The following is a 24,163-nucleotide window of genomic DNA, read 5'->3' as shown; positions in this document are numbered from 1 at the left end:
ACCTCACTCCAGTCAAGTCTACACGCTTTCACCTGTACGGGACCCCACCTGTACGGGACCCCACCCCACTTATAGCCTGGGGGGGGGGGGGGGGGGGGGGGGGGGGGGTCCCACCCACCCACCACACACACACGCTGTATGCACATATACACACACTAACGGCATGCCCTGTGTGTGTTACAATACACAGAACACTAAACGAACACAACAAACAAGGAAAATTGCTGTGTCCAGGACAATGCCATAGATTCATATCCTGTATATATCTATATATATATATATATATTATATATATCAGATAGATAGATAGATAGATAGATAGATAGATAGATAGATAGATAGATAGATAGATAGATAGATAGATAGATAGATAGATAGATAGATAGATAGATAGATAGATAGATAGATAGATAGATAGATAGATAGATAGATAGATAGATAGATAGATAGATAGATAGATAGATATACACATACACACACACATATACATACAGTGGATCTCAAAAGTATCCACCCCTTTGGATTTTTCCACATTTTATTGTGTTACAACATAGATTTAATTTGAAGTTTTTGTCACTGATCAACACAAAAAAGTCCTTAATGTCAAAGTGAAAAATAAAATTTACAGATTGTTCTAAATTAATTACAAATACAAAACAGAAAATGCTTAAGTATTCACCCCCTTGAGTCAATATTTGGTAGAGGCACCTTTGGCAGCAATTACAGCCATGAGTCTATTTGGATAAGTCTCTACCAGATTAGCACATCTGGACACTGCAATTTTTGCCCATTCTTCTTTGCAAAATTGCTCAAGCTCCGTCAAGTTGGATGGGGACCTTTGGTGAACAGCTATTTTCAACTATTTCCACATATTCAATTGGATAGAGGTCTGGGCTTTGACTGGGCCACTCCAGGACATTGACCTTTTTGTTTTTAAGCCACTCCAGTGTGTCTTTGGCTGTATGTTTGGGGTCATTGCCCTCCTGGAAGATGAATCTTCTCCCAAGTTCCGGGTCTCTTGCAGACTTGACTTTTCCTCCAGGATTTCTCTGTACTTTGCTGCATCAATTTTGCCCTCTATCTTCACAAGCTTTCCAGGCCCTGACTCAGAGAAGCATCCCCATAGCATGATGCTGTCACCATCATGCTTCACGGTAGGGATGGTGTTCTCAGAATGACGTGCGGTGTTAGGCTTGTGCCAAACACAGCACTTAGCGTTGAGGCCAAAAAGCTCTATTTTGGTCTCATCAGTCCATAGAATCTACTTCCACTTGGTCTCAGAGTCTCCCACTGCCTTCTGGCAAACTAGCCGAGATTTGATGTGAGTTTTTTTCAACAATGGCTTTCTTTTTGCCACTCTCCCATAAAGGCCAGTTTTGTGAAGCACCCGGGCTATTGTTGCCATATGCACAGTGTCTCCCATCTCAGCCGTGGAAGACCTTTAGAGTTGCCATAGGCCTCATGGTAGCCTCCCTGACTAGTGCCCTTCTCGCCCAGATACTCAGTTTTTGAGGACGGCCTGTTCTAGACAGATTCACAGTTGTGCCATATTCACTCAATTTCTTCATAATGGACTTTACTGTGCTCCGGGGGATATTCAATGCCTTGGAAATGTTATATCCTACCCCTGTACAGTACCGTATTGCGTTCCTTAACTACTATAAAACTGGTATCTAACGTGTATGTTAGTGATCATATAATCGTGCACAGCAAATCCTCCAGTACCTTTTTTTCTATAGGCATATCCTTCACTTAAGAATTAACTTTAAATAATTAAAGAATCTTTACCGATGTCTTACAAAAATGCTTAAATGGCAACAACTGCTCCAATTTCAGTGCTTGGGCACCGCTGAAACAATCTCTTTTCTTTGTTGTGTCAAGACAATAATAAGCCGTGAGTAACTCAAATATATATTTTTTTTCTGTGCCTTCAAGCAGTGTTGCTAATTTAGCAAATTTCTCGCCAAATCTAGTGACTTTAAAAGGGTTGACTTGGTGAGATTTGTTGTCAAAAGCAACTAGCTACAAATATAGTGAATTCCAGGACAGTCAGAGAATTTCAGAGATTTAAAATCGGTAAAACGTTTCGATTATCCTGTATAAGCAACGTCCTTTTATAAGAATCACAGAATTAGACACTTTCATAAAGTAATAACATGAGGTTTACTTGTGCCTTTTTTGTAGCTACACAAGCAAACAAAAACTGACATTTAACTTCAAATAAAACAAAATGTTGAAATGGCAATGTAAAATGAAGGGGGAAAAAAAAACTCACTGTTTTGGTTCTCGTTATTACATTCCACATAACAGAAAGTCGTAATAAAAAATATTTAATATATAAAATCTATATAAAAATCACTACACAGCATTTCCAGCAAGTTCGGCACTGTATTAAGCGAAGCATTTCAGAATTATGTGCTTGCCTTTTTCCTGTCCCTCTTTATTCTGAGTCATTCTAAAGTAGCATAACATGTTTTTGACCCAGATGGCCTTCCATAGACTTCAATATGCATGCATGAGCTTTATGTGGTTTGTTTACTTTTTGTTGTCTAAAACTTTTAAAAAGAGGCTCAACAGCTTCTGTGTTGATGCTGTATTTTTTTTTAATTTATTTTTCTAATTATATATTAAATCTCACATATACCACAGAGCTCTTTTTCATTAGCAATTTTTGAAACTGTTGCACAACTTCTGGTGAGGTGGTAAACAGGTGCAAGGTATTTTTGCCGCTTCTAGCAAATATGAACATCTGGTTTTTGTATCTGAACACGTCAAAAAATATGAGTTTGAATATGTCCCAGCACTAGTATTTTGTGTCTGCAGTACTGAGTTAGAAACATAAGAACAGTCTTCTTAGCTATGGTTTTAAAATAAACACATTCCATGCAGTACTGTAGGTGTGATATTTACCTTGACAAAGTTATCTGGAAACATGCCTGTCTTGCCATTGAGATCTCCTTCCATCCACCCTTCCTCCTCCAGTCTCTTCACATGTCTAATAATGTCTCCTACCCGGATTGTGAGCTCGTCTTCATGGAGGGCATCATAGTCATACTCCACTATAACTTCTACCGGAACAAAACAAAACATAGAATCACTATTATTAAACAGAACTACTGTAGGAGCCAGGCACATCAACTTAAAACGGGAATGTGTTAGGTTTAAGGAGCTTGGACAAAAAAGTATGGCAAATTTAGACTGCAATTGAAAGGACAGCTGGTTTTGATAGACATCATATTGATTTGCTTAAAACATACTTGTGTGTGTGTTTTCTTTTTGTGAGATAGACATTTCCCCCAAAAAATCTAATTCAAACTTTACAGACTAGTACAGAATAAGAAATTAGCAGTGAAATGTTTCATACCAACTCGAGAAGTGATTCTCCAGATATATGCACAAAAAAAGCATGACATACTGTAGATAGACGGATGAACAGACTATTAGCTTATGCCAAATATTGTTAACACCAAGTAAAGTAAATACAGTATAATCGTAAATCTCGAAAAACTACTCACTTCTAAATCTTTTGTAGTCATTTTTGTATTACTTTAGTATAAATACATGTTAATTTGGATTCATACGTTGTTTTTTTCTGACTATGTGAACGAAAAGACACACATTTGCCCGTTTTCCCATTGGAAATAGTGATATTTTGAAATATCACTGTCCTGGTCACAAAAGCAAAGTTTGTGGGGAATAATAGCCATTTTCTATACTTTTGAGGCATAAGCAATTAGGAAATAACACTTACTACCCAGGAACAAAAAAATAATAATAATTTGGTACACAGTGTTATTGGGCAAATTAACCAATAACATTGAATGGGCACAAATGCCATTCAAGCCCACTAAATCAAGGAGCATCTCTACAATTAAAAAGGTAAAATAGTAAATAAAAGGTTCTACATTAATGACGAGACAATACCAACAGTGTCTGAGAAGCCAGTGAAGTGTCTAGGGAGATGGTACGATGGGGATCTAAGGGACACAGCTCATATGGGAGAAGTTAGACAACAAGCAGTGGAAGGGTTGAAGAGCATAGACAGCAGCGCTTTACCAGGCAAACTGAAACTGTGGTGCTTTCAGTTTGGTCTACTGCCAAGACTGCTGTGGCCACTGACTGTGTACGAGGTTTCCTTGACAACAGTTGAGAAGTTGGAAGCTTTAATCAGTTCATATGTCAGGAAATGGTTGGGAGTACCATGCTGCCTCAGCAGAGTGGGACTTTATGGTAAAGGAATACTGTAGCTACAAATCTCTGCTCTAACCGAGGACTTTAAGTGCACCAACAGCTCGTCCTACATGGCACAAGGCAACCCCAGCTCAACGGAGGAAGCTGGTAGTCAATGAGGTGCAAATGCAGGAGCAGAGGATCAGGTGTGTAAAGGCCATTTCCCAGGCCAAGCAGGGAGAATGGACGAGATGGGAGAGTGTGGAACAACGCAAGATAGGCTGGCAAGACCTATGGACAATGGAACAGAGCAGGATCAGTTTCCTCATCAGATCAGCATATGATGTTCTCCCATCACCACAGAACCCAAACCTCTGGGTGGGTGAGGATCCCTCATGTCCTTTGTGTTCATCACCTGCAACATTAAGGCACATTTTGACAGGATGTAAGGTGGGTCTTAGCCAAGGACGGTTTACTTGGCGCCATGACCATGTGCTGCGTTTGGCCTTAGCATTGGAAGACAAGCATAACCTGACCAATAAGTTGCCACCAGTTCCATCAAAGCATTACACACAAAAGACAATATTCCCCAGTCCAGGAGAGCAACCACCAAGAAAAGGTGTTAAAACCAAGCTTCGCCCAGGACAACTGGAAGCTGCTAGAGACTGGAAAATGCTGGAAGATGTTGGTCAACGGCTTATTTTTCCACCTGAGATTGCAATCACTAACCTTCGACCAGACATTGTCTTGTGGTCTGGATTAGCACGCCTTGTTCATCTGGTAGAGTTAACAATGCCAAGGGAAGATGCTGTGGATGAGGAGTATGAGAGGAAGAAACTTCGGTACGCTCAAATAGCTGCTGAAGCAGAACAACGAGGATGGAGAGTCCGAGTTTACCCAGTGGAGGTGGGTTGTCGAGGATTTGTGGCACACTCTACAACCCGGTTTATCAGAGATGTCGGGTTCAGTGGCCAAGAGTTGCGTAGCACAATGAAGAACTTAACTGAAGCAGAAGAAAGGAGCAATTGGCTGTGGTTGAGATGGAAAGATTCTGGATGGGGATCTCAAGCACAACAGAAAGAAAGCAACGCTGATGTACAGGTAAGTAAGCTGGGCTGAGCTGAGTGGCGGATGGAGGGGGGTGATGCTGTGAGGCCAGAATCACTGTTCAGCCCTTTTGAGGTGTCGTGGGCTAGTCGAAGAAACACAGAGGATGGAAGGTGCCCACTTGAAGACCCCAGAGATGTACCCTACTTAGCTCAATCCAGACGGTTGTCATGCTGATAAGCTGGGGAGACCGCACTGGGTTGATCCCCGGATCCAGCATCACAGCCGTTGCGGGTGCTGATGCGCTGGGGAGGCAAAATGAGCTGATCCCTGGAGCTAGCATTACACTTCAGCGATCAACACCAGACAGAAGGATATCTACATCATCAGATGGAAAACAACACAAATGGATGGAGATGCAGATGGATCACATTAGTTTACTGCAAAGCTATGTCTTAAGTTGGTGTTTATCTTGGTGAGAGCAGAGTTCAAATCAGGATGAAGTTAACATCTACTCTCATGTAATGGAAATCTTGAAATCATAATAAACACATTTTGTTTATATTATTACTGTATTGAAGAAAACAAAACATTTGAAGGCATGTCTGGATCAACAATTTTAATTTGGTAAAGAATTCTGATACAATGAAACGAAAAATAAAACTGACAGAAACTTTCAAGCAAGCAATTTTAAATATTTTGCTTGTTGCAACGGCCTACAGTACTGTAACTCTTGTTGGCAAACTGGTAATGCAGAAATCACTTTAATCTGCAGATGTGGACTTTCAAATATCAAACACAAAGCCAACAGACAACAAAAAAGGTGCATCTGAACCAGGGGCATAGCTAGGAATGGAAATTTGGGTAGGCCCCAACTTCAGGTGGACGGCCAAGTACCTAAGGTTTGACGTCACAGGAAATAGTTTACATTACAAACATGATTTAAATCAATTAAAACTCTGAATACATCAAATATCTCCCAGGGTTTGAACAGAGCAAAGTAGCCAAGACTGAAAATGTATGGTGCAGAGTGAAGCAAGGCAAACATTTTTGGCAGTTCATAACAGTAGTTGTACATATACACTACAAATACAAAGCAAATATGCACACATACAATCTACAGAAAAAAAACGCACTGTGCACATTAACTGCAAAAATCATTTCGTTTGACAAAAAAAGTGCAAACAGATACTAAAAAAATCCCCAAACAAAAAGCTGTATTGCTTTTTTTCTTAGCTGTATTGTAATATCTTAGCTATATTGTATATTGCAATCAGCTATATTGTAATATCATGCTAAGCACCTGCTGCCTTCAAACCAAAACTAAAATCTTATCTGTGATGAGAATACCTTGTTCCAGCTAAATATGGCTGCTTTTGCTTTCACTGCATTTTCTCAGGTACAGCTAAAAAAAAGATATTGCGTTGGCTGCAAAAAAAGTAACAAGCAGACAAAAACAGATTTGTTTGAATGACAAATTCAGCAACATTTTTCAAGTTTTGTAAACCTTTTAAAATTGTTGAAACACTAATAAAAAGGAACGTGCTGAGTGTGCTCCCATGTTCTCCTTGAATTTATCAAGATGAGCATCAAGGATATGGACTTTGAGGGACATCCTACAGCCCATTGTGCCGTAGTTCTTCACCAGAGTCTCAACCAGCTCCACATAGTTTTCGGCCTTGTGATTGCCCAGGAAGCCCCGAACCACTGCGACAAAGCTGTTCCAAGCCGCTTTCTCCTTACTAGTGAGCTTCTTAGGGAATTCATTGCACTCCAGGATCTTCTTTATCTGTGGTCCGACGAAGACACCGGCTTTGACCTTTGCCTCAGACAGCTTAGGGAAGAAGTCTTGAAGGTACTTGAAGGCTGCCGACTCCTTATCTAGAGCTCTGACAAATTGTTTCATAAGGCCCAATCTGATGTGCAGCGGTGGCATCAGCACCTTCCGGGGGTCCACCAGTGGCTCCCACTTGACGTTGTTCCTCCCCACAGAGAACTCGGTCTGCTGTGGCCAGTCCCGCCTGTGGTAGTGCGCCTTGGTGTCCCTGCTGTCCCAAAGGCAAAGATAGCAGGGAAACTTGGTAAAACCACCTTGGAGACCCATCAGGAATGCCTCCATTGCAGCCTCTTGATGCCATCTCAGAAAAATGCAGATATGTATCCACTTAGGCAGCTGGAACTAAACTGAACTGGTGGGCTTAAGGCCCCTGTATTTATACTACTATTTATATTACTGGAAAGTTCTAGAAGTTACTCCAAGTTTACTCAGCACTGAATCTATCTGGAATGTTCTGGAAAATAGATACTTCAAAATATCAATGTCCTGGTCACAAAAGCAAAGTTTGTGGGGAATAATAGCCATTTTCTATACTTTTGAGACATAAGCAATTAGGAAATAACACTTACTACCCAGGAAACAAAAAAAAAAAAAATATTTGTTACACGGTGTAATTATTATGTTTTAAAACCACTGATACCTTCAAATTACTAACACATTGTAACATCATACACGCCACTGACTCGCTAGATCATTGTAGTATGACTCGAACACCAATCGATCAAGTCGGTATTTGTTTGACCGCATTGCCATAGTAACCAAATGCACGGCACTGATAAAAGTATGAATTCAGTGTGAAATACTGGAAAATAAAAAGCCTATTTGTTCAAGGTAAATTGCAAGACGCTGAAAGCAACTTATTTTTTGCTTACAAAATCAGCTGTGGATCTGCCAATGCACCCAATTGCTACAGTACACATTCCAACCACACTCATTTTTCAGTTCCCAAAATATTTAAGATGGAAAACTGTCTAGGGACACACTCAAACACTATATCTCCCATGTAAACCATTGAAAATGTTTTAAATACACAGAAAATAAACGTACTTTCACATATTTACAGTGAATGCACTTTAAAAAGTCAAACAGGCAGCGTCACCAAATCAGCGAGAACACAATATCACATTTTAAGCAATTACTAAATACAATGAAAGTCAGTCAGTTACTTACCATTGCCTAGTTAGTATCCTCTCGTCTCCGCTCCACTGTACACAGGATAAAGCGTCGGGGGTTGCAGTTATAAAGTCTCCTCAAAGGACCGCAATTTTAAGCTATTTGTCAGCATTCAGCCAGCTGTCTTAATCCTGTTCGCTCAACCCTTTCTACTATACTAAACTCTTAAAAGTGCGTGCATATTTATTTTGCCATGTTGACCACCGCACTGCCACTAACTTACTTTAAAAATGCACACTAAATAAATGCCTGGGACTTTAAAACAGACTTTCAACAGATCCTGGCCAACTGCCTCGCAAGCTGTCAATCAAACATGCCTTACACATGATTCGTTGTGTGAGAGGAAGATGTGACCCAAATATTGCATCACAAGTACTACTTTGATTTGATTGGCTAAAGCCTGCGACATTTAAAAAAATAGCCTTTTTTACCTAAACTTAAAACACCCGCCTTCGTGCGCACAGTTGACTTTTTTTTTCCATAAACGTACTTAAACTTGGCATTCACATAGGCGCAGATTTGGGACGTGAAAGGAGGACGTGAAATGAAAGTGTTAACCTGTTCTGTCAGGATTCTTAAGTGATGTTTTTACACAATCAGTATACTGTACATCCAAGCAAAGAAATTAAGAAATGATCCAACCATAAAGGACAGCAAGTAAACAACAAATGACAGCCTAATAATTAAATGAAGACAACCACTATTTCAGATTGAATATGATTTCACTGTATATGGTATACAAAATTCAGTGTATTTATTAGGGGTGGGTATTGGGACTGAAGATCTGTATTGTGATACACAGAGATGAAAGGGAGTAGAAAAATGGCAGGAATCTGGGATCCACTGCCGTGTTGGATTTTTTGGCTCAGGAACTCAAACTGAATGAAGTTAAGATTCAGATTACACCTGAAATTAGAATGTATACCAAATGAAGTGAACTTTTACTGCTGGTTTAACAAACCCAGAGATACCAATACTTCAGAGTGAACAAAATAGCACTTGCCATGCAAAATTAGGTAAAATAGGGTCAGTGAAACTTGATGCCAGTATCCAGTCAAATAAAGTTGAGGTAATATATATATATATATATATATATATATATATATATATATATATATATATATATATATATATATATATAATGTTGGAAAACATGGATTGAGAATTGATTAGCAGTTTGCTACGCATGTGGACTGGCAGAGCTATACTGGTGTTTTTTTTCTGAAAAGAGACTAATATTGCAGATAGCAGACTGTTTGGTTCAAATTGCATGTACTGCTTACAATTGATAGAGACATTGCGTCTACAAGTTTCTTGCCCAGCATTGACTGCAAGCTAACGAGATAACAATGCTGTGGACTAGAAGGGGCCAGGCTGTAAGACTTTGGAATGCAAAGCATAAAGGGGCTAAAAGGCTCCCAGGGACTGGCATTGGACCCAGAGGTTCTCAGAGAGATCGAAAGAGATAATGCCACTGGGATCAAAGGGGCAGATTTATGGACCTTTTTTCTCCAGGAGTGTGAAGAATGCACTGAGTTCAGAGGTTGTCACACTAGACTACACACACACACACACACACTAAATTAACAGAATAATGTGTTGTACCTTGACCATTGGTTAAGTGTCAGAGAAAGGGGAGGTGGACCATCTATACAGAAGGGTATTTAATGTCATGCAAACATTGTAATGATGAGTATTCTCTTTGTCCTGTACCTGGGACCAGACTCCCTGCATATTTCAATAAACCTGGCAACTGATTGAAGAAAAGGACTCTGTGCATTTTCTTGAATCTACTTAATCACCATCATTTTTTTGTAAGTTACTTCAATATATATATATATATATATATATATATATATATATATATATATATATATATATATATATATAGAGAGAGAGAGAGAGAGAGAGAGAGAGAGAGAGAGAGAGAGAGAGAGAGAGAGAGAGAGAGAGAGAAAGAGAGAGAGAAATTCAAGTGAAATCTATTTTTTCTTACCTGTGCACGAGGGCTGAAATAAATGTTGTACAGCATGTCTTTTCTTTTAATGTTCTTGTTCCATCTCAAATGCAACTTGTTTACATCAGAAAGTCAACTCCCTTGTAATTGTTAAAGGTCAAAAAAGAACAATGTACACTTTCAGTGTTCTTGTTAATTTCTATTTTTGTGGCACCTTCCTTTCCCTCCTGTTTTTTGAGCAATAATAATAATAATAATAAACATTGAAACTACAAACTAAGCCACACAAAATACTTTCAGTGCGGGCACAGACAAGGCAAGAGCTCTTGAGCTTGAGCTAATCATCCACTTATTTGGGCTTATTTGCAAAACTAATTTTAAATACAAAGTTGACATTTTCGGCTTAATTTTATGTTACCATAAAATGAAGGAAAAAAAGAAAATATAGTGCTAATAAAAACAAACACTAATTGCTTATGTCAAGTTTAATAAAAAAAATGTTTAAACTTAAGGGTCTTAAAGTTCTGTCAATAAAAAAGTTTAAAATTACCTTTTACAGAAATCAAATGTCTGGCAGCTTAAACATGAGGTGTATTTTATAATTCGCAGGATTACCATGATTTCTGCAGAGAATATGGCTTTCCAACACCTTGTATGCAGATAAATGAAGTATCCAGAGATAATAAAGAACAAAAACAAGAAAAATATCAACATTATGATAAAATACCAACTAAAAAAAAGGTATAAATCTATTGTTGTTTTTACTCTGTTCACTCTGAACAGAGAAACAAAATCGCTACGTGATTTTTTTAGGACTAAGGGCAGGGCGAAATTTACCATGACACCCCCAGAATATTTTACTTCAGCCTTGCATAAAGAACATATCGCAATGTTTGATCCTATACAGCCATCCTTTTTACATGTTTTTTATTAGGAAATTATTTCTGACATGTGACTTTGCTTTGCAGAATTTAAGCAGCTCAAAATATTTTCTTTTGTGTTAGCACTGCTCGCATTACAAGTTCTCGCGGGATGATTATCTCGCGTGATGCTTTTCCAGTAGATTGGTATTGTTGTTCAAATTGCATTGCCTGATAAATATCACTATATACCGGTATATCACACACCCCTAGTATTTATGCAGATTTGCAACAGGTAAATCAAAAAATGAAAAAAAAAAAAAAAAAAGATTATACCAGAAGTCAGAATTAATTACAAACCATGCTTTTATTCCCGTACCCAAAAATTATCTTGATATTTACCTGAAAAATTATTTATTTGCACCTGGTATTAATTTTTTTTTTTTAAATCTAAAATAAATAGGGGAGTGGTTTCCTGATTGGTTAAAAGATTAACAATAAGTTTAAGACTGAACATCACACATTTTTTTTTCCTTTTTTTTTTTAATTCTAACTTGGCAGAAGTCATAATTTTTACAGACCATTTTTTCTTTATATTGGTTGTAAGAATCATATGTGATTAGATAGTACAGTAAATTATTTCTACAGACAGGTTGAAAATAGAGGGATTTACTAAATCTGTGGCTTCTGCTGTAATAAAACTCAATATTGTAAATCATAAAATAACTAGATATTTTTACATTGAGCATAGTATAATGTGTACAATGCCAGATTAATTTACTGTTTTAGCCATAGCACATGTCTGAGTTCCGACATTTACAGCTTCAACAAAAAACCTTACATTTGTAATGGCGCACATGTTATCACAGCTTGACTTGTACAGCGTGTGTCAGAAAGCGTATGGATTACAAAAGATTGCAACTGCTGCAGAAGAAACACTGTAGCATTTGTCAACACTTCTCACAGCACAGGGTTTAAGCATTGTGCAGCTGTATATGGCACTGTATTCTTAAGTACTTTTGAAAAGACTAAACCTGAAATACTAGCCAAGAAACACAAATGCATGTACTGAAGCTATTCCCCACCATGTTTAAAGTGCCTTGTCTACATATAAAAAACAAAAAACAAAAAAATAAAAATGCTAGCCTATAGTATGCTATGCCTACACACACAAATGCTGGACACTGCCTGCAAAAGTAACATAAAATCTGCATGAAACATGCAGTACATCCCCCAGAAAGAACATATTTGAACAAGACTAATGCAATCAATGACGATGGCCTACCTGTATTTCCTTAATGGAAAAACTGTAATGCAATACTGTTGGAAGAGCATGTTCAATATTCGAACTATACACAGAGCATCACTCATCATCACAGATCCTAGTTTTCCACAATACAAACAAATGACATTTTCCAATGAAAAAAGAAAAATCCTTGTTATTCTGCAAGTAAAATAAGAGCTAAAAATGAGTTCTCTGCCACATTATAAGGCACACAAACTACTATTGAGTAATGGTTAAAGGCAGAAAGTATGTATTGTTGTTCTTGCTACACTTATTGTGTCTCTATGTTGTATTTTAGTTTATAACTTCTTGAACTGTAACCTTGCATTACAGAGTAAGGTAAGTTGCTTTGGATAAAAATAAATAAATAATAAAAATGGTTACACTTTCAAATTCTAAGCAAGTTACAAGCTTACCAGCGCCATTAAAACAATAAAACAAACATACCTTTTTTTTTTTTTTCCCCCCACTTCAAATACTACAAATAGTTCCCTATTATAATATATATTCTCATGTTAGTTCAACTGTGAGTTAGTGTTCGTCATCATGACGGCTATTGTTAAGATAGAGCTGCAGCATTCCAGCTACAATTAGTCTGACTTTAGAATGACACCACCTCCCTAATGTGTTTGCTGAAAAAAAATCTAACTGCCGGCTGATCCACATTGCACAGAGGAATGTCAGCTTTTACACACATTTTGACAGTTGTAAGACACTGAAATGATCCAAAGACAGTGGTCCATTTCAGTATTTTCGATGGCCCTGCTGTTTCAGCCTCATCTTGTTTACATTTACTTACATTAAATGTATGTTTAGTGCTTCCCATGTGTTCTACAATGGTCTGACTATGAGTGTAATCTACAGACTTGCTGCATGAAGTACAAAACAGCACATTACTATCAATGTGAAATTCGTCCTTCCCAAACTCGCTGACCCGATCTTTAGGGGTGATTTATTTATTTATTATTTTTTTCCAGCATCTTTGAACAGCTCTGAATAGCTCTGAATATTGAAGATCAAAACAAGAACAACAACTCAGGTAAGACAACCATTAAATGTATTTATCTAAATGCTAGAAGTATCAGAAACAAAATTCTAGAACTTGAAGCTACTGCACTAACAGGTAACTATGATGTGATAGGTGTTACAGAAACGTGGTTATCTGAGAGTGATGGGGACGAATATAATATTTGTGGGTATACACTGTACAGGAAAGACAGGCAGGACAGAAGAGGAGGAGGGGTAGCGCTATACATAAGAAACAGTCTTGAAGCCCACGTGTTAAACCTGGACAAAGAAAATATAACCGAATCAATATGGGTCAGAATAAGACAAAAATTCAAAAGGCATAATAATAGGAGCATGCTATAGACCGCCAGATTCAGACGGTGAGCACAATAATCTGTTATACAATGGCATTAGAAATGTGTGTAGCAAAGGAGAAGCCATACTAATGGGGGATTTCAACTTCCCCCAAATAAAATGGGAAAACCCGGTGGGTAGCGCGAAGGTTGAAATAGAAATGGCGGAAATGACAAATGACTGCATCATAACACAATTTGTCAAGGCACCCACTAGAGGGGAGGCATGCCTTGATTTAGTCTTTTCAAATAACAAAGATAGAATAACTAAAACAGAGGTCAGAGAACCACTGGCAAACTCAGACCACAACATGGTCTCATTTGAAGTGTTTTTTAAATCCCCAAAAGTAAAGACTAAAGCTAAGGTTTACAATTTTAGAAAAGCAAACTATGAAGGTATGAAACAGAGACTAACAGAAGTAGATTGGAGTAAAATAGAGAAAACATCCACAGAAGAAGGATGGTTGTTCTTCAAAAATGTAGTACTAGAGGCGCAAAACAATTATATCCCTAAAGTAGACAAATCTAAATGTAAAACTAAATTGCCAAAATGGTTTAATAGATCAATTAAAAAAAATATTCAGCGAAAAAAGGCACTTTACAGAGCATTAAAAAAGGACCAAAAAGAAAGTACACAGAAAGAGTACACAGAACTGCAAACGCAAGTCAAAAAGGAAGTTAGAAAGGCCAAGAGAGAAATAGAAATAAACATTGCTAAGGGAGCTAAAACCAATTCCAAAATGTTTTTCCAATATTACAACAGCAAGAGAACATTCAAAGAGGAGATTAAATGTTTAAGAGATACAAATGTCAAAATCGTAGATGAAGAAAAAAAAATAGCAAATATGTTAAATGATTACTTTTCACAAGTTTTTACAAAGGAAGATACTGACAACATGCCCCACATGTCATCCAGTTCCTATCCAGTTTTAAATAACTTTAGCATAACTGAGGCAGAAGTGTTAAAGGGACTAGGAGCTCTTAAAATAAACAAATCCCCTGGGCCGGATGAGATCCTCCCAGTAGTACTCAAAGAAATGAAAGAAGTAATTTACAAACCGCTAACCAAGATCATGCAGCAGTCTCTTGACACAGGGGTGGTACCGACAGACTGGAAAATTGCAAACGTAATACCGATCCACAAAAAGGGAAACAAAACTGAACCAGGTAACTACAGACCAGTAAGCCTGACTTCTATTATATGCAAACTTATGGAAACTATAATAAGATCCAAAATGGAAAATTACCTATATGGTAACAGGGTACTGGGAGACAGTCAACATGGTTTTAGGAAAGGGAGATCGTGCCTAACTAACTTGCTTGATTTTTTTGAGGATGCAACATCGATAATGGATAATTGCAAAGCATATGACATGGTTTATTTAGATTTCCAGAAAGCTTTTGACAAAGTCCCGCACAAAAGATTAATTCTCAAACTGAACGCAGTTGGGATTCAAGGAAACACATGTACATGGATTAGGGAGTGGTTAACATGTAGAAAACAGAAAGTACTGATTAGAGGAAAAACCTCAGAATGGAGTGTGGTAACCAGCGGTGTACCACAGGGATCAGTATTAGGTCCTCTGCTATTCCTAATCTACATTAATGATTTAGATTCTGGTATAGTAAGCAAACTTGTTAAATTTGCAGACGACACAAAAGTAGGAGGAGTGGCAAACACTGTTGCAGCAGCAAAGGTCATTCAAAATGATCTAGACAAGATTCAGAACTGGGCAGACACATGGCAAATGACATTTAATAGAGAAAAGTGTAAGGTACTGCACGCAGGAAATAAAAATGTACATTATAAATATCATATGGGAGATATTGAAATTGGAGAAGGAATCTATGAAAAAGACCTAGGAGTTTTTGTTGACTCAGAAATGTCTTCATCTAGACAATGTGGGGAAGCTATAAAAAAAGGCTAACAAGATGCTCGGATACATTGTGAAAAGTGTTGAATTTAAATCAAGGGAAGTAATGTTAAAACTGTACAATGCACTAGTAAGACCTCATCTTGAATATTGTGTTCAGTTCTGGTCACCTCGCTATAAAAAAGATATTGCTGCTCTAGAAAGAGTGCAAAGAAGAGCGACCAGAATTATTCTGGGCTTAAAAGGCATGTCATATGCAGACAGGCTAAAAGAATTGAATCTGTTCAGTCTTGAACAAAGAAGACTACGTGGCGACCTAATTCAAGCATTCAAAATTCTAAAAGGTATTGACAGTGTCCACCCAAGGGACTTTTTCAGCCTGAAAAAAGAAACAAGGACCAGGGGTCACAAATGGAGTTTAGAAAAAGGGGCATTCAGAACAGAAAATAGGAGACACTTTTTTACACAGAGAATTGTGAGGGTCTGGAATCAACTCCCCAGTAATGTTGTTGAAGCTGACACCCTGGGATCCTTCAAGAAGCTGCTTGATGAGATTTTGGGATCAATAAGCTACTAACAACCAAACGAGCAAGATGGGCCGAATGGCCTCGTTTGTAAACTTTCTTATGTTCTTAAGTAAACTGAACTTGAACACCGAAAGCAGTTTTATTAGACAGCTATGTTTACATAGATTTAAAGCAAAGTTGCCTGTGTTAATGTTTATATTATGTGCATACTGATGTGGTTATCATCAAACAAACCAAAAAAAAGCCTTGCATGTTTTTTGCCCCTCCCTAAATGTAAAACTAAAAAATCTCCAAAAACACAGAAAATTTGTGTTATCATAGAAAATCAGCATTTTTTCACGTTATTCTGCAGCAAACGGATTCCTAGGATCCCTGCTCATCATTCAAGAACTATTTGGTGCTTTTGTATCACAATAAACCTGTCTTCCACAAAACATTGCAGGAAGTATCATGATTCATCTATACACAAAGAAGGTTTTCACCCTACAGTTCCCCTAAGGCAGTGGTTCCAAATCCTGGTCCTGGGGACCCCCTCTGTCTGCTGGCTTTCATTCTAACTGAGCTCTATTATATAACCGCACCCTTAATTGAACTGACAGACAATTTCTTAATTACAGTAGACCTTTTTAACTGTTTTCAGCTCTTTAACAGTTGCATATTTGAAGTCAGCTCTAACATTTGATAAGTAACTTGAACTCTGCAACTGTTTAAGAGCCGAAAACAATTACAAAGCTCAGAGCTTGACTCGCTACTGTTAGGAAGCGCTTGCGGCGTGTGCATCATTCAATAGGAAGCCACGTAGTGCCTTGGGGCACTCTGCACATTGACACACTCCTGTACAAGCACCGCCAAGATAGTAAATAATAATACATTATTAATACAACAATAAACAAACTAGATCTGCCTGCTTGAAACTTTAATTTAAAAAACTGAATAAAAAATATACATACAATACAGAAACTGATTAATTTGTTAAAATCAAGTAAAACGTTAGCCCTGTTAATTTCTTTCTCTATAAAATTACTGAAGTGCCATTTACAGTACAGGTACTGTGTATCTGAGAATTATGTATATTGAGCTACAGTACTGTCCCAGGACTGCAGTATGAAAAATTTATTCTTGGTACAGTAAGTCAATTTTATGTTAAATGCTACAAGTTTATAGTACAATAGACTTGAAAGGCTAAAAAAAATGCTACATATGCCATCAGCAATATAATAAAAATGAAAATAAAAAATTACACCAAATTGAAACCAAATTACAGTTGGCAAACACTGTTTCAGATTTTTCCAGAAAAAAAAAAAAAAAAAAAGCCAAACACCACGGTAAGCACAGACCCAACACCATCGCAGAATCCAGGTACAGTAGTTCAGTGAAAATTAATAATACAATGATCACCTGGAAATGTATTTATTTATTTATTTTAATGGCATGCAATAATGTAAAAAACGTTTAGCCTAGATCAGGGGTCGCCAACACGTCGATCATGAGCTACTGGTAGCTCCTGACAAGTACACACACATAGTGTGTGTGTGGAGGTGTTACTTTATGGTAAACAACACAGGCCTATCATAGTAGTTTTGGAATCGTATTATTAGTTACCGAGACGGAACACACGTGCAGTTATTTTATATATTTAATAATAAAAAATAAAACTAAAAAGTCACTACACCTCATCGGTTCAGCGTGAATCATGGATGCAGAAGCAGGTCCATCCAAAGAAAGACAAAAAGCTTACTATTTCCACCAAGAGTGGGAAAATTAGTTTACAAGCGTAAAAGACAAGTGCATTTGCCTGATTTGTGGTGCAGGAGTTGCAGTTGGAAAAAATAGCAATTCTCTTGTGTCAGAAATTACAACTTTCTTGGAGTCAAGAAACGGGAGTTCTGCACAGCTGACTGGCAGTGTGTTGGCTGCTTCACTTGGCATTTTTAACTGATGTCACAGAGAAATGAAACAGCCTGAACTGTGATTTGCAATGAAAAAAAAAACAAAAAACAAACAAACCCTATTGCACACATGATGATTAGTGCTGCAAAGGCTTTCAAATCAAAAGGTGGATTATTGGGTGCAACAGATGCAGAAGAAAAAAATCCAGCATTTTCCAGTTGGAGGGAAATGAAGCTGCTGCAGAATTTTTGGACCCCAGTAAATACTACGATCTCTTAACCAGGCCCAGTAAATACTGTGAACTCCTGACCAGAGCCAGTAAATACTACGATCTCTTGGCCAGACATAGGCAAGAATTTAATGACAGATTTCATGACTTTCAGCAGCTGGAACCTTGCATAATGTTTGCTACAAATCCCTTTATGGATGTAAGGGACATTTCTGAACAAGTAGGGTATTTTGTTTAATCTGGATTGTGTTGAACTGGAAATGGAGATTCTTAATCTTCAAAATGATATTCAGCTGAAAGCAAGATACCTAGTGTCTGACTTCAAGTACAGAAATCTCTGCACAGCAGCAGTGAAAGTGGCGTCCTTATTTGGTTCCACTTATTTATGTGACTGTCTTTTCAGACATAAACTTTATCAAATCTAAATTTCAAACCAGATTTTGCTGTATCAAATCTAGGTAAGAATAACATTTTTCTTTATTTTTACCTTGGAGTTCTTTGAGGAGTGGCTCGCAAATGTTTTTGCAAATCAGAAGTATCTCCTAATACTAAAAAGGTTGGAGACCCCTGGCCTAGCTAATGAAATATGTTAATAAATAATCATTTTCAAAGACAAATGTTATTGAAGTAACCCATTGGGTATCCCCCTGACGGTCTTGTTTCCAAAATTAGCCCTGGACCATATTCTCCAGAAGTGCCAAGCCACAGAGCTCAATCAACTGTGTGGTAATTAGCATGCCAAGGTGACTCCGTGACAAATCACCCAACCATCTTCGATTCACACAAACTTGGTTCTTGGGGTTGTTTCAGGTAAACAACCTAAAATTTACATTTTTATACTGATCAGGTACAGGTGTCACATTATAGAGAGATCAAAATGCAACCTTTTATTCAAAAACTGCTTGTGCTACAGACTTGTAACAGGCGTCAATTTTATTGGAAAATGCACAAAAAATACATTTGGCAGAAGTTTTTGACCTTGGAGTGAAACCCAAAATATAAACATCTAAAAAAAAAAATTACCAAGAAAAGATCAAGGTCTCGGCTTTGTCTGTGCAAAATCTCAGGAAGGTAATATGTTTGGTTTGTTTAGAAAAAATCCCCCTCTCTCCCATTTCTAAGAAACCTGAATAATCTTCCGTAACAAACATTTAATTTGAATCAGATGACATGAGTAAATAAATAACACATCATCAGTTGGGAAAAAAGTCAGTCCCTTTTATTCCAGGTAAAAAATTACTTGTTTGCAAGGTCACACTAGTCAATGACCCCTTCTCTCCCTCTCCACAGTTTCTTAACATATTAAGCAATGTTTTTTTATTTATTTATTTTTTTAAATACATTAGTGTGCTACAGCTCACTGAAGAGATCATATTATGCTCCAGTCATTTCAACAGATACCAGTGCTTCTCATGCAGCAGTTCTGGTGCAAACAAAAAGACAAAAAAACAACAAAAAACTAAGAAGTGTTCCCTTTGAACTCAATAACACAGCAGATGGTGTCTCTTATAAAAGTGTAATGAAGCCAAGTGAAAGCATGGTAAAGAATAGGGAAGCACTAAAGAATAGAAAGGTATGGTAAAGCACCTTAATAAACATGGCAAACCAGGGTAAATAAATGCATAGTAAAACCATGGGAAAAGTATGGTAAAACTACTGTGGTAAACTAAAAGGGGTGGGGACAATCGGCTTTAAATGCAGCAAGGAAACTATTAGTTCCACAGCACCCTTAGCAGTATATACAATCAAATCACTTCGTTATTTCCTTGTCTGTGTACCAGAATACCCATGTTGCAGAATTGACTAGAACAATGTGTAGTACAGTATGTTTATCTGTGAGCAAACTGTACTCACCAACCATAAAGTGAAGGGAAGAGTAATAAATCAAAGGCAATTTAACATCAAAATACAACAGGATTTACTTTGAACTATAAGTACACTGCAGAAGGCACAAGCTAAGATTTCTACTTGACTTATTTTACCTTCGAACTACAGCAGGCACATTCACTAGAGATTTAACTGAAGCTTAGTTTGCAATATCCTGTACACAAAGTGCAACAAAGCAGTTTAATATTCAAAATATTAGATTAAACAGCAAGATACAGCATGCCTAGTTGTCTGGAACACAACAATGTGCTAAAGTTATCTCTCCCACATCTGACCGCAAATCACAAACTAATACAGTCTGTGTACCAGTATTTGAATGACTGATGAACAGCATCAGAAAATGTGCCTGTAACTTGGGAAAGTTATAAGCAATGCAATCCTACATACAGCGGTAAGGTAAAATACTGCAAATGAAATAAAATGTACTTTTAATTGAGGACCTTTTGATTTAGATTTTGCCCTGCAGGCACCAAGAAACACACTGTCAATTCAGGTATAGTAGTTCAAAAAGGATGCTCATGTTGCATCGTCAATAGCGTCTCACACCAATACACTTCATTTTCAGGAGGCTACAATACATGAAAAGGAATACGATAAAAGCTGCCACAAGGTATGTACAGTAGTTCAGATTATTTAGTGAAATGTTATCTGCAGACAAAGTATTCTTCCTTCATATTTCCATGTACAGTGTTACAAATGTGTTAATTCCACAAATTATGGAGTTTAAACACGCTGACTCACAATTAATAAAAGCAGGGTTAAAAGTAGTTCAGCTACTGTATATCAGACTAACTGACTAACTTTTGATTAGGCTCAAACTGTTGAAATTGCATTTTCAGAGCCTAGTATTCTGGGTCTTTATACTGTATGTGCATGCTGATTTTGCATTAGATCACACTATGAAAATGATTACCTGGAGAAGACCCAGTGGCACCCAGGTCACTGATAGTTTTAATTAGCGCTGCAACACTGCTCTTAACATGCAGGCACAGACTCCCCGCTTTTTTAAAAAAAAAAAAAAAAAAAAAAAAAAACAAAGGCTTACCATTAACTGTATGTCTTCCTTATACTGCACATATGAAGAGAGTGCAGTTCCAAAACCTATCAACATCCCTTTACAGGGTAAGAGTGTAAAGGTCTACAGGAGATTGTGTGTGATCAAAACCTACCAATAGTATCAACATCCCTTTACAGGGCAAAGGGCTAGTCACACTATGGCGTTTATTGACGTTTCGCTGCTATTTTTGTATTCAGACTTGCGCGCCAAATACCACAGGCAAGGTGGGGGAACGTCTAATTATTGCAGTGCAGAATATCTTGTTCTTTAAATGGAATTGGAATCTAAGCACTACTGGTATGTTAAAATAAACACACTGTTTTTGACTACAGGTTTTCGTTAAATGTCCGGATGTAGCTTCTAAAAAGAGTGTGCCATGAGATACCGCGGCTTGTTACATACATTCCACACAGTTGTACGCTACGGTTGTAAAGAAGTTGCCAGTAACAAGGTATCTGTGAGAAATAATAATAAAAAATAAAAAAACATCAAAATGCATTGAAATGATTGCATTGGGTAGTCCTATCTGTACTTCTAATTTTGTTTAAACAATGTTTTTGTTGCCAGTAACATTGTTTCAGATTATTGGTTACCACGTCACATGCTTCCTTTTTATTGGCACACACCCAAGCTATCGCTGATCAGTTAATTTATGGGCATTAGTTGATTAATCAATAGATTAATTCATGCACATTATTTTTTATTTTTTTTAATTTGAAATGTCCAATTATTTTTTATTTCAACCCGGCTCACCGCTGCCACCCCCGCACCAACTCGGGAGGGACGAAGACTAAAACATGTCCACCGAAACGGGTAGCTTACAGGCAGGTCCACAGGCGCCCAGCCTGTCTACAGGGGTTGCTGGTGCACGGTGAGCTGATGACACCCTGGCCGAACTAGACCCTCCCCACCGGGGCGGCGCTTGGCCAATTGTGCGCCACCCTCTGGGAACTCCTGTCCACAGTTGGCAGTGGAATAGTCTGGACCCGAACCACCGACCTCCAGGCTATAGGGCAAATCCTGCACTCCATGAGGTGTGCCTTTACTGGATGCACCACTCGGGAGCCCCCTCCGTGAACATTTTTAATAAAGGTGACGATACAGTTGTATGCAAGAGTTTGGGCACCCCTGGAAAAAATGTATGTTACATTGAATCTTTCAGTGAACAGAAGTTGACCTGACCTCTACATGGTACAAAGTTAAACATGACACCTTTCTGCAAATTTTAATACAGGATTACTATTTATTACAGATTCAAAATAATAAACAAAAGTGAACATGGCATGTTCAAAAGTTTGGGCACCCTGTCACTTAGTACTTGGTAACACCTCCTTTGGCAGATATAACTGCTTCCAAACATTTCCTGTAGCCAGCTAAGAGTCTTTCTATTCTTGCCTTTGGAGTTTTTTCCCCACTCTTCCTTGCAGAACTCTTCCAGCTCTGGAAGATTCTTAGGTCTGATTTAAAAAATCAGTTTTCTAATGTGAATAATGAAGAATAAAAACATCATTAAAATAAAGTAATACACTTCACATCCTAAATGTTAAGATACTACAGTCATTGTCAAAATAATAATCTTGTATTTTACTTTCAGTATAAATTCTAGAACTCCTTAAAAATGTAAGCTATATAAATGTACCAGTAACACTGATGAAGACACTAACTAAAACATATCTTAAGTGTTTCCCTTAAAAAATAGTAACCAATTATGTATAACATTAAAGGAGGAACAAAAAAATGTCACTGTGTACATTTTTTCCAAACTGTATTTAATTACAATAAGAAATTAAGATGTTATTTCCACAATTGAAATGCACACTTACCAGTAACATGGGAGCAAAGATACTGCCTGTACAGTAATGTACAGTAATATGGTCAGAGGCAGTATTAATAGATATTCATAGAGAAAACATAGTTTACACAATGCATAACTTTTTTTCTTTCACGATCTGTACAGTCCTTAGATTAAATAGGTGTGATGGGAGTACACTTATTCACAGCCAGATTGCTTCCTTATAGTAGCCAAAGAAAATGAGATAACTACAGGTGCGACCATAAAGTTCCTGGCACTATAACTGGCAAATGATCTTCTGAGAAAAGTGTGGTATAACTGTATTTCGACTGTACACAGTTAACATTTTTAATACATTGGAATAACAAAGAAAGGCGAAGGATTTTCTACCTATAGTTAAACAAATGGATAGACAGATAGATGCAAATACCAAGCAAAAAAAAAAAAAAAAAAAACTTACTGTACCAGACAACCTCTACAAAAATTCACCCCGTCGATAAGTGATCCAAACCCAGGTAAGCTATGGATCTATTAACTCTCGTTTTACCTGGCCTGAGTTTGCCAGTCATATTACATTACCTTGATACAAACTAGTAAACAAGCAAGCAAACTTACCCATACTGTGCTTGAATGCAGGACCCCTTCAGATGTTTATAATTCCAGTACTTTAGTTTTTTGAGGGTTGGGGTTGTGAGACTCCGGTTATTTATTACAATGTTTGCCCATTTGTTCTTTAGACGAACTGAGGTATGGTTTGTGTAAATTTACAATGGAAGTTAACCCTAACTTCCCACCTTCAAAGCCTTCCCAGTTTAAGGCATACACCAAACAGCAGAAAACTCCGCGAGACTTACAAGGAGAATCCCGCGAGATTGGCAGACTGGAATGTAGTTTGATGTTCCAGCGGGTGAGAGAGAGAGAAAAAAAAAAAAAAATGATGTTCCAGCGGGTGAGAGAGAGAGAAAAAAAAAAAAAAAAGCCAGCAACCGCCTCACATGCAGATCAGGAGCTGGGAAGAAACAGGAAGCTTTGCTGTTGCCAGGTTAACAGACGTCATAGGCGTGGCTGCCGTGGTGTGAATTGCAAAATTAGCCAACAGTAACATCAGCACAATGATAACGGGAAATGTCTTTCGATGTGTCAGACTTTAAATTTATTTAATTAGTCAGCCTTGTAAGGTTTATATTATTCTCAGAAAGCGGGTGGTACAGTCTCCA

General features: G+C 37.6%; 1 protein-coding gene across 2 annotated transcripts in view; it reads right to left on the bottom strand.

Annotated features, from left to right (window-relative positions):
* Positions 1–23,800, bottom strand: part of LOC121315540 (CD2-associated protein) — a 66,785-nt gene extending 42,985 nt beyond the window's left edge. The window contains exons 1-2 of one of the 2 annotated variants that reach the window (XM_041249711.1): positions 23,562–23,800; positions 2,911–3,068 (exon numbers count right to left, since the gene is read on the bottom strand). In XM_041249711.1, coding sequence (XP_041105645.1) covers positions 2,911–3,068; positions 23,562–23,565 — 162 coding nt within the window. In that variant the 5' untranslated portion in view covers positions 23,566–23,800. The remainder of the gene's footprint in view (positions 1–2,910; positions 3,069–23,561) is intronic. The other variant, XM_041249712.1, reaches the window with a different exon arrangement.
* Between the last annotated feature and the right edge of the window lie 363 nt (positions 23,801–24,163).

The sequence above is a fragment of the Polyodon spathula genome, chromosome 5 (assembly GCF_017654505.1).
Source record: "Polyodon spathula isolate WHYD16114869_AA chromosome 5, ASM1765450v1, whole genome shotgun sequence".
In the NCBI taxonomy this organism is placed as follows: Eukaryota; Metazoa; Chordata; class Actinopteri; order Acipenseriformes; family Polyodontidae; genus Polyodon; species Polyodon spathula.
The sequence above is the reverse complement of the archived record's forward strand: the minus strand, read 5'-3'. Positions and strand labels throughout refer to the sequence as shown.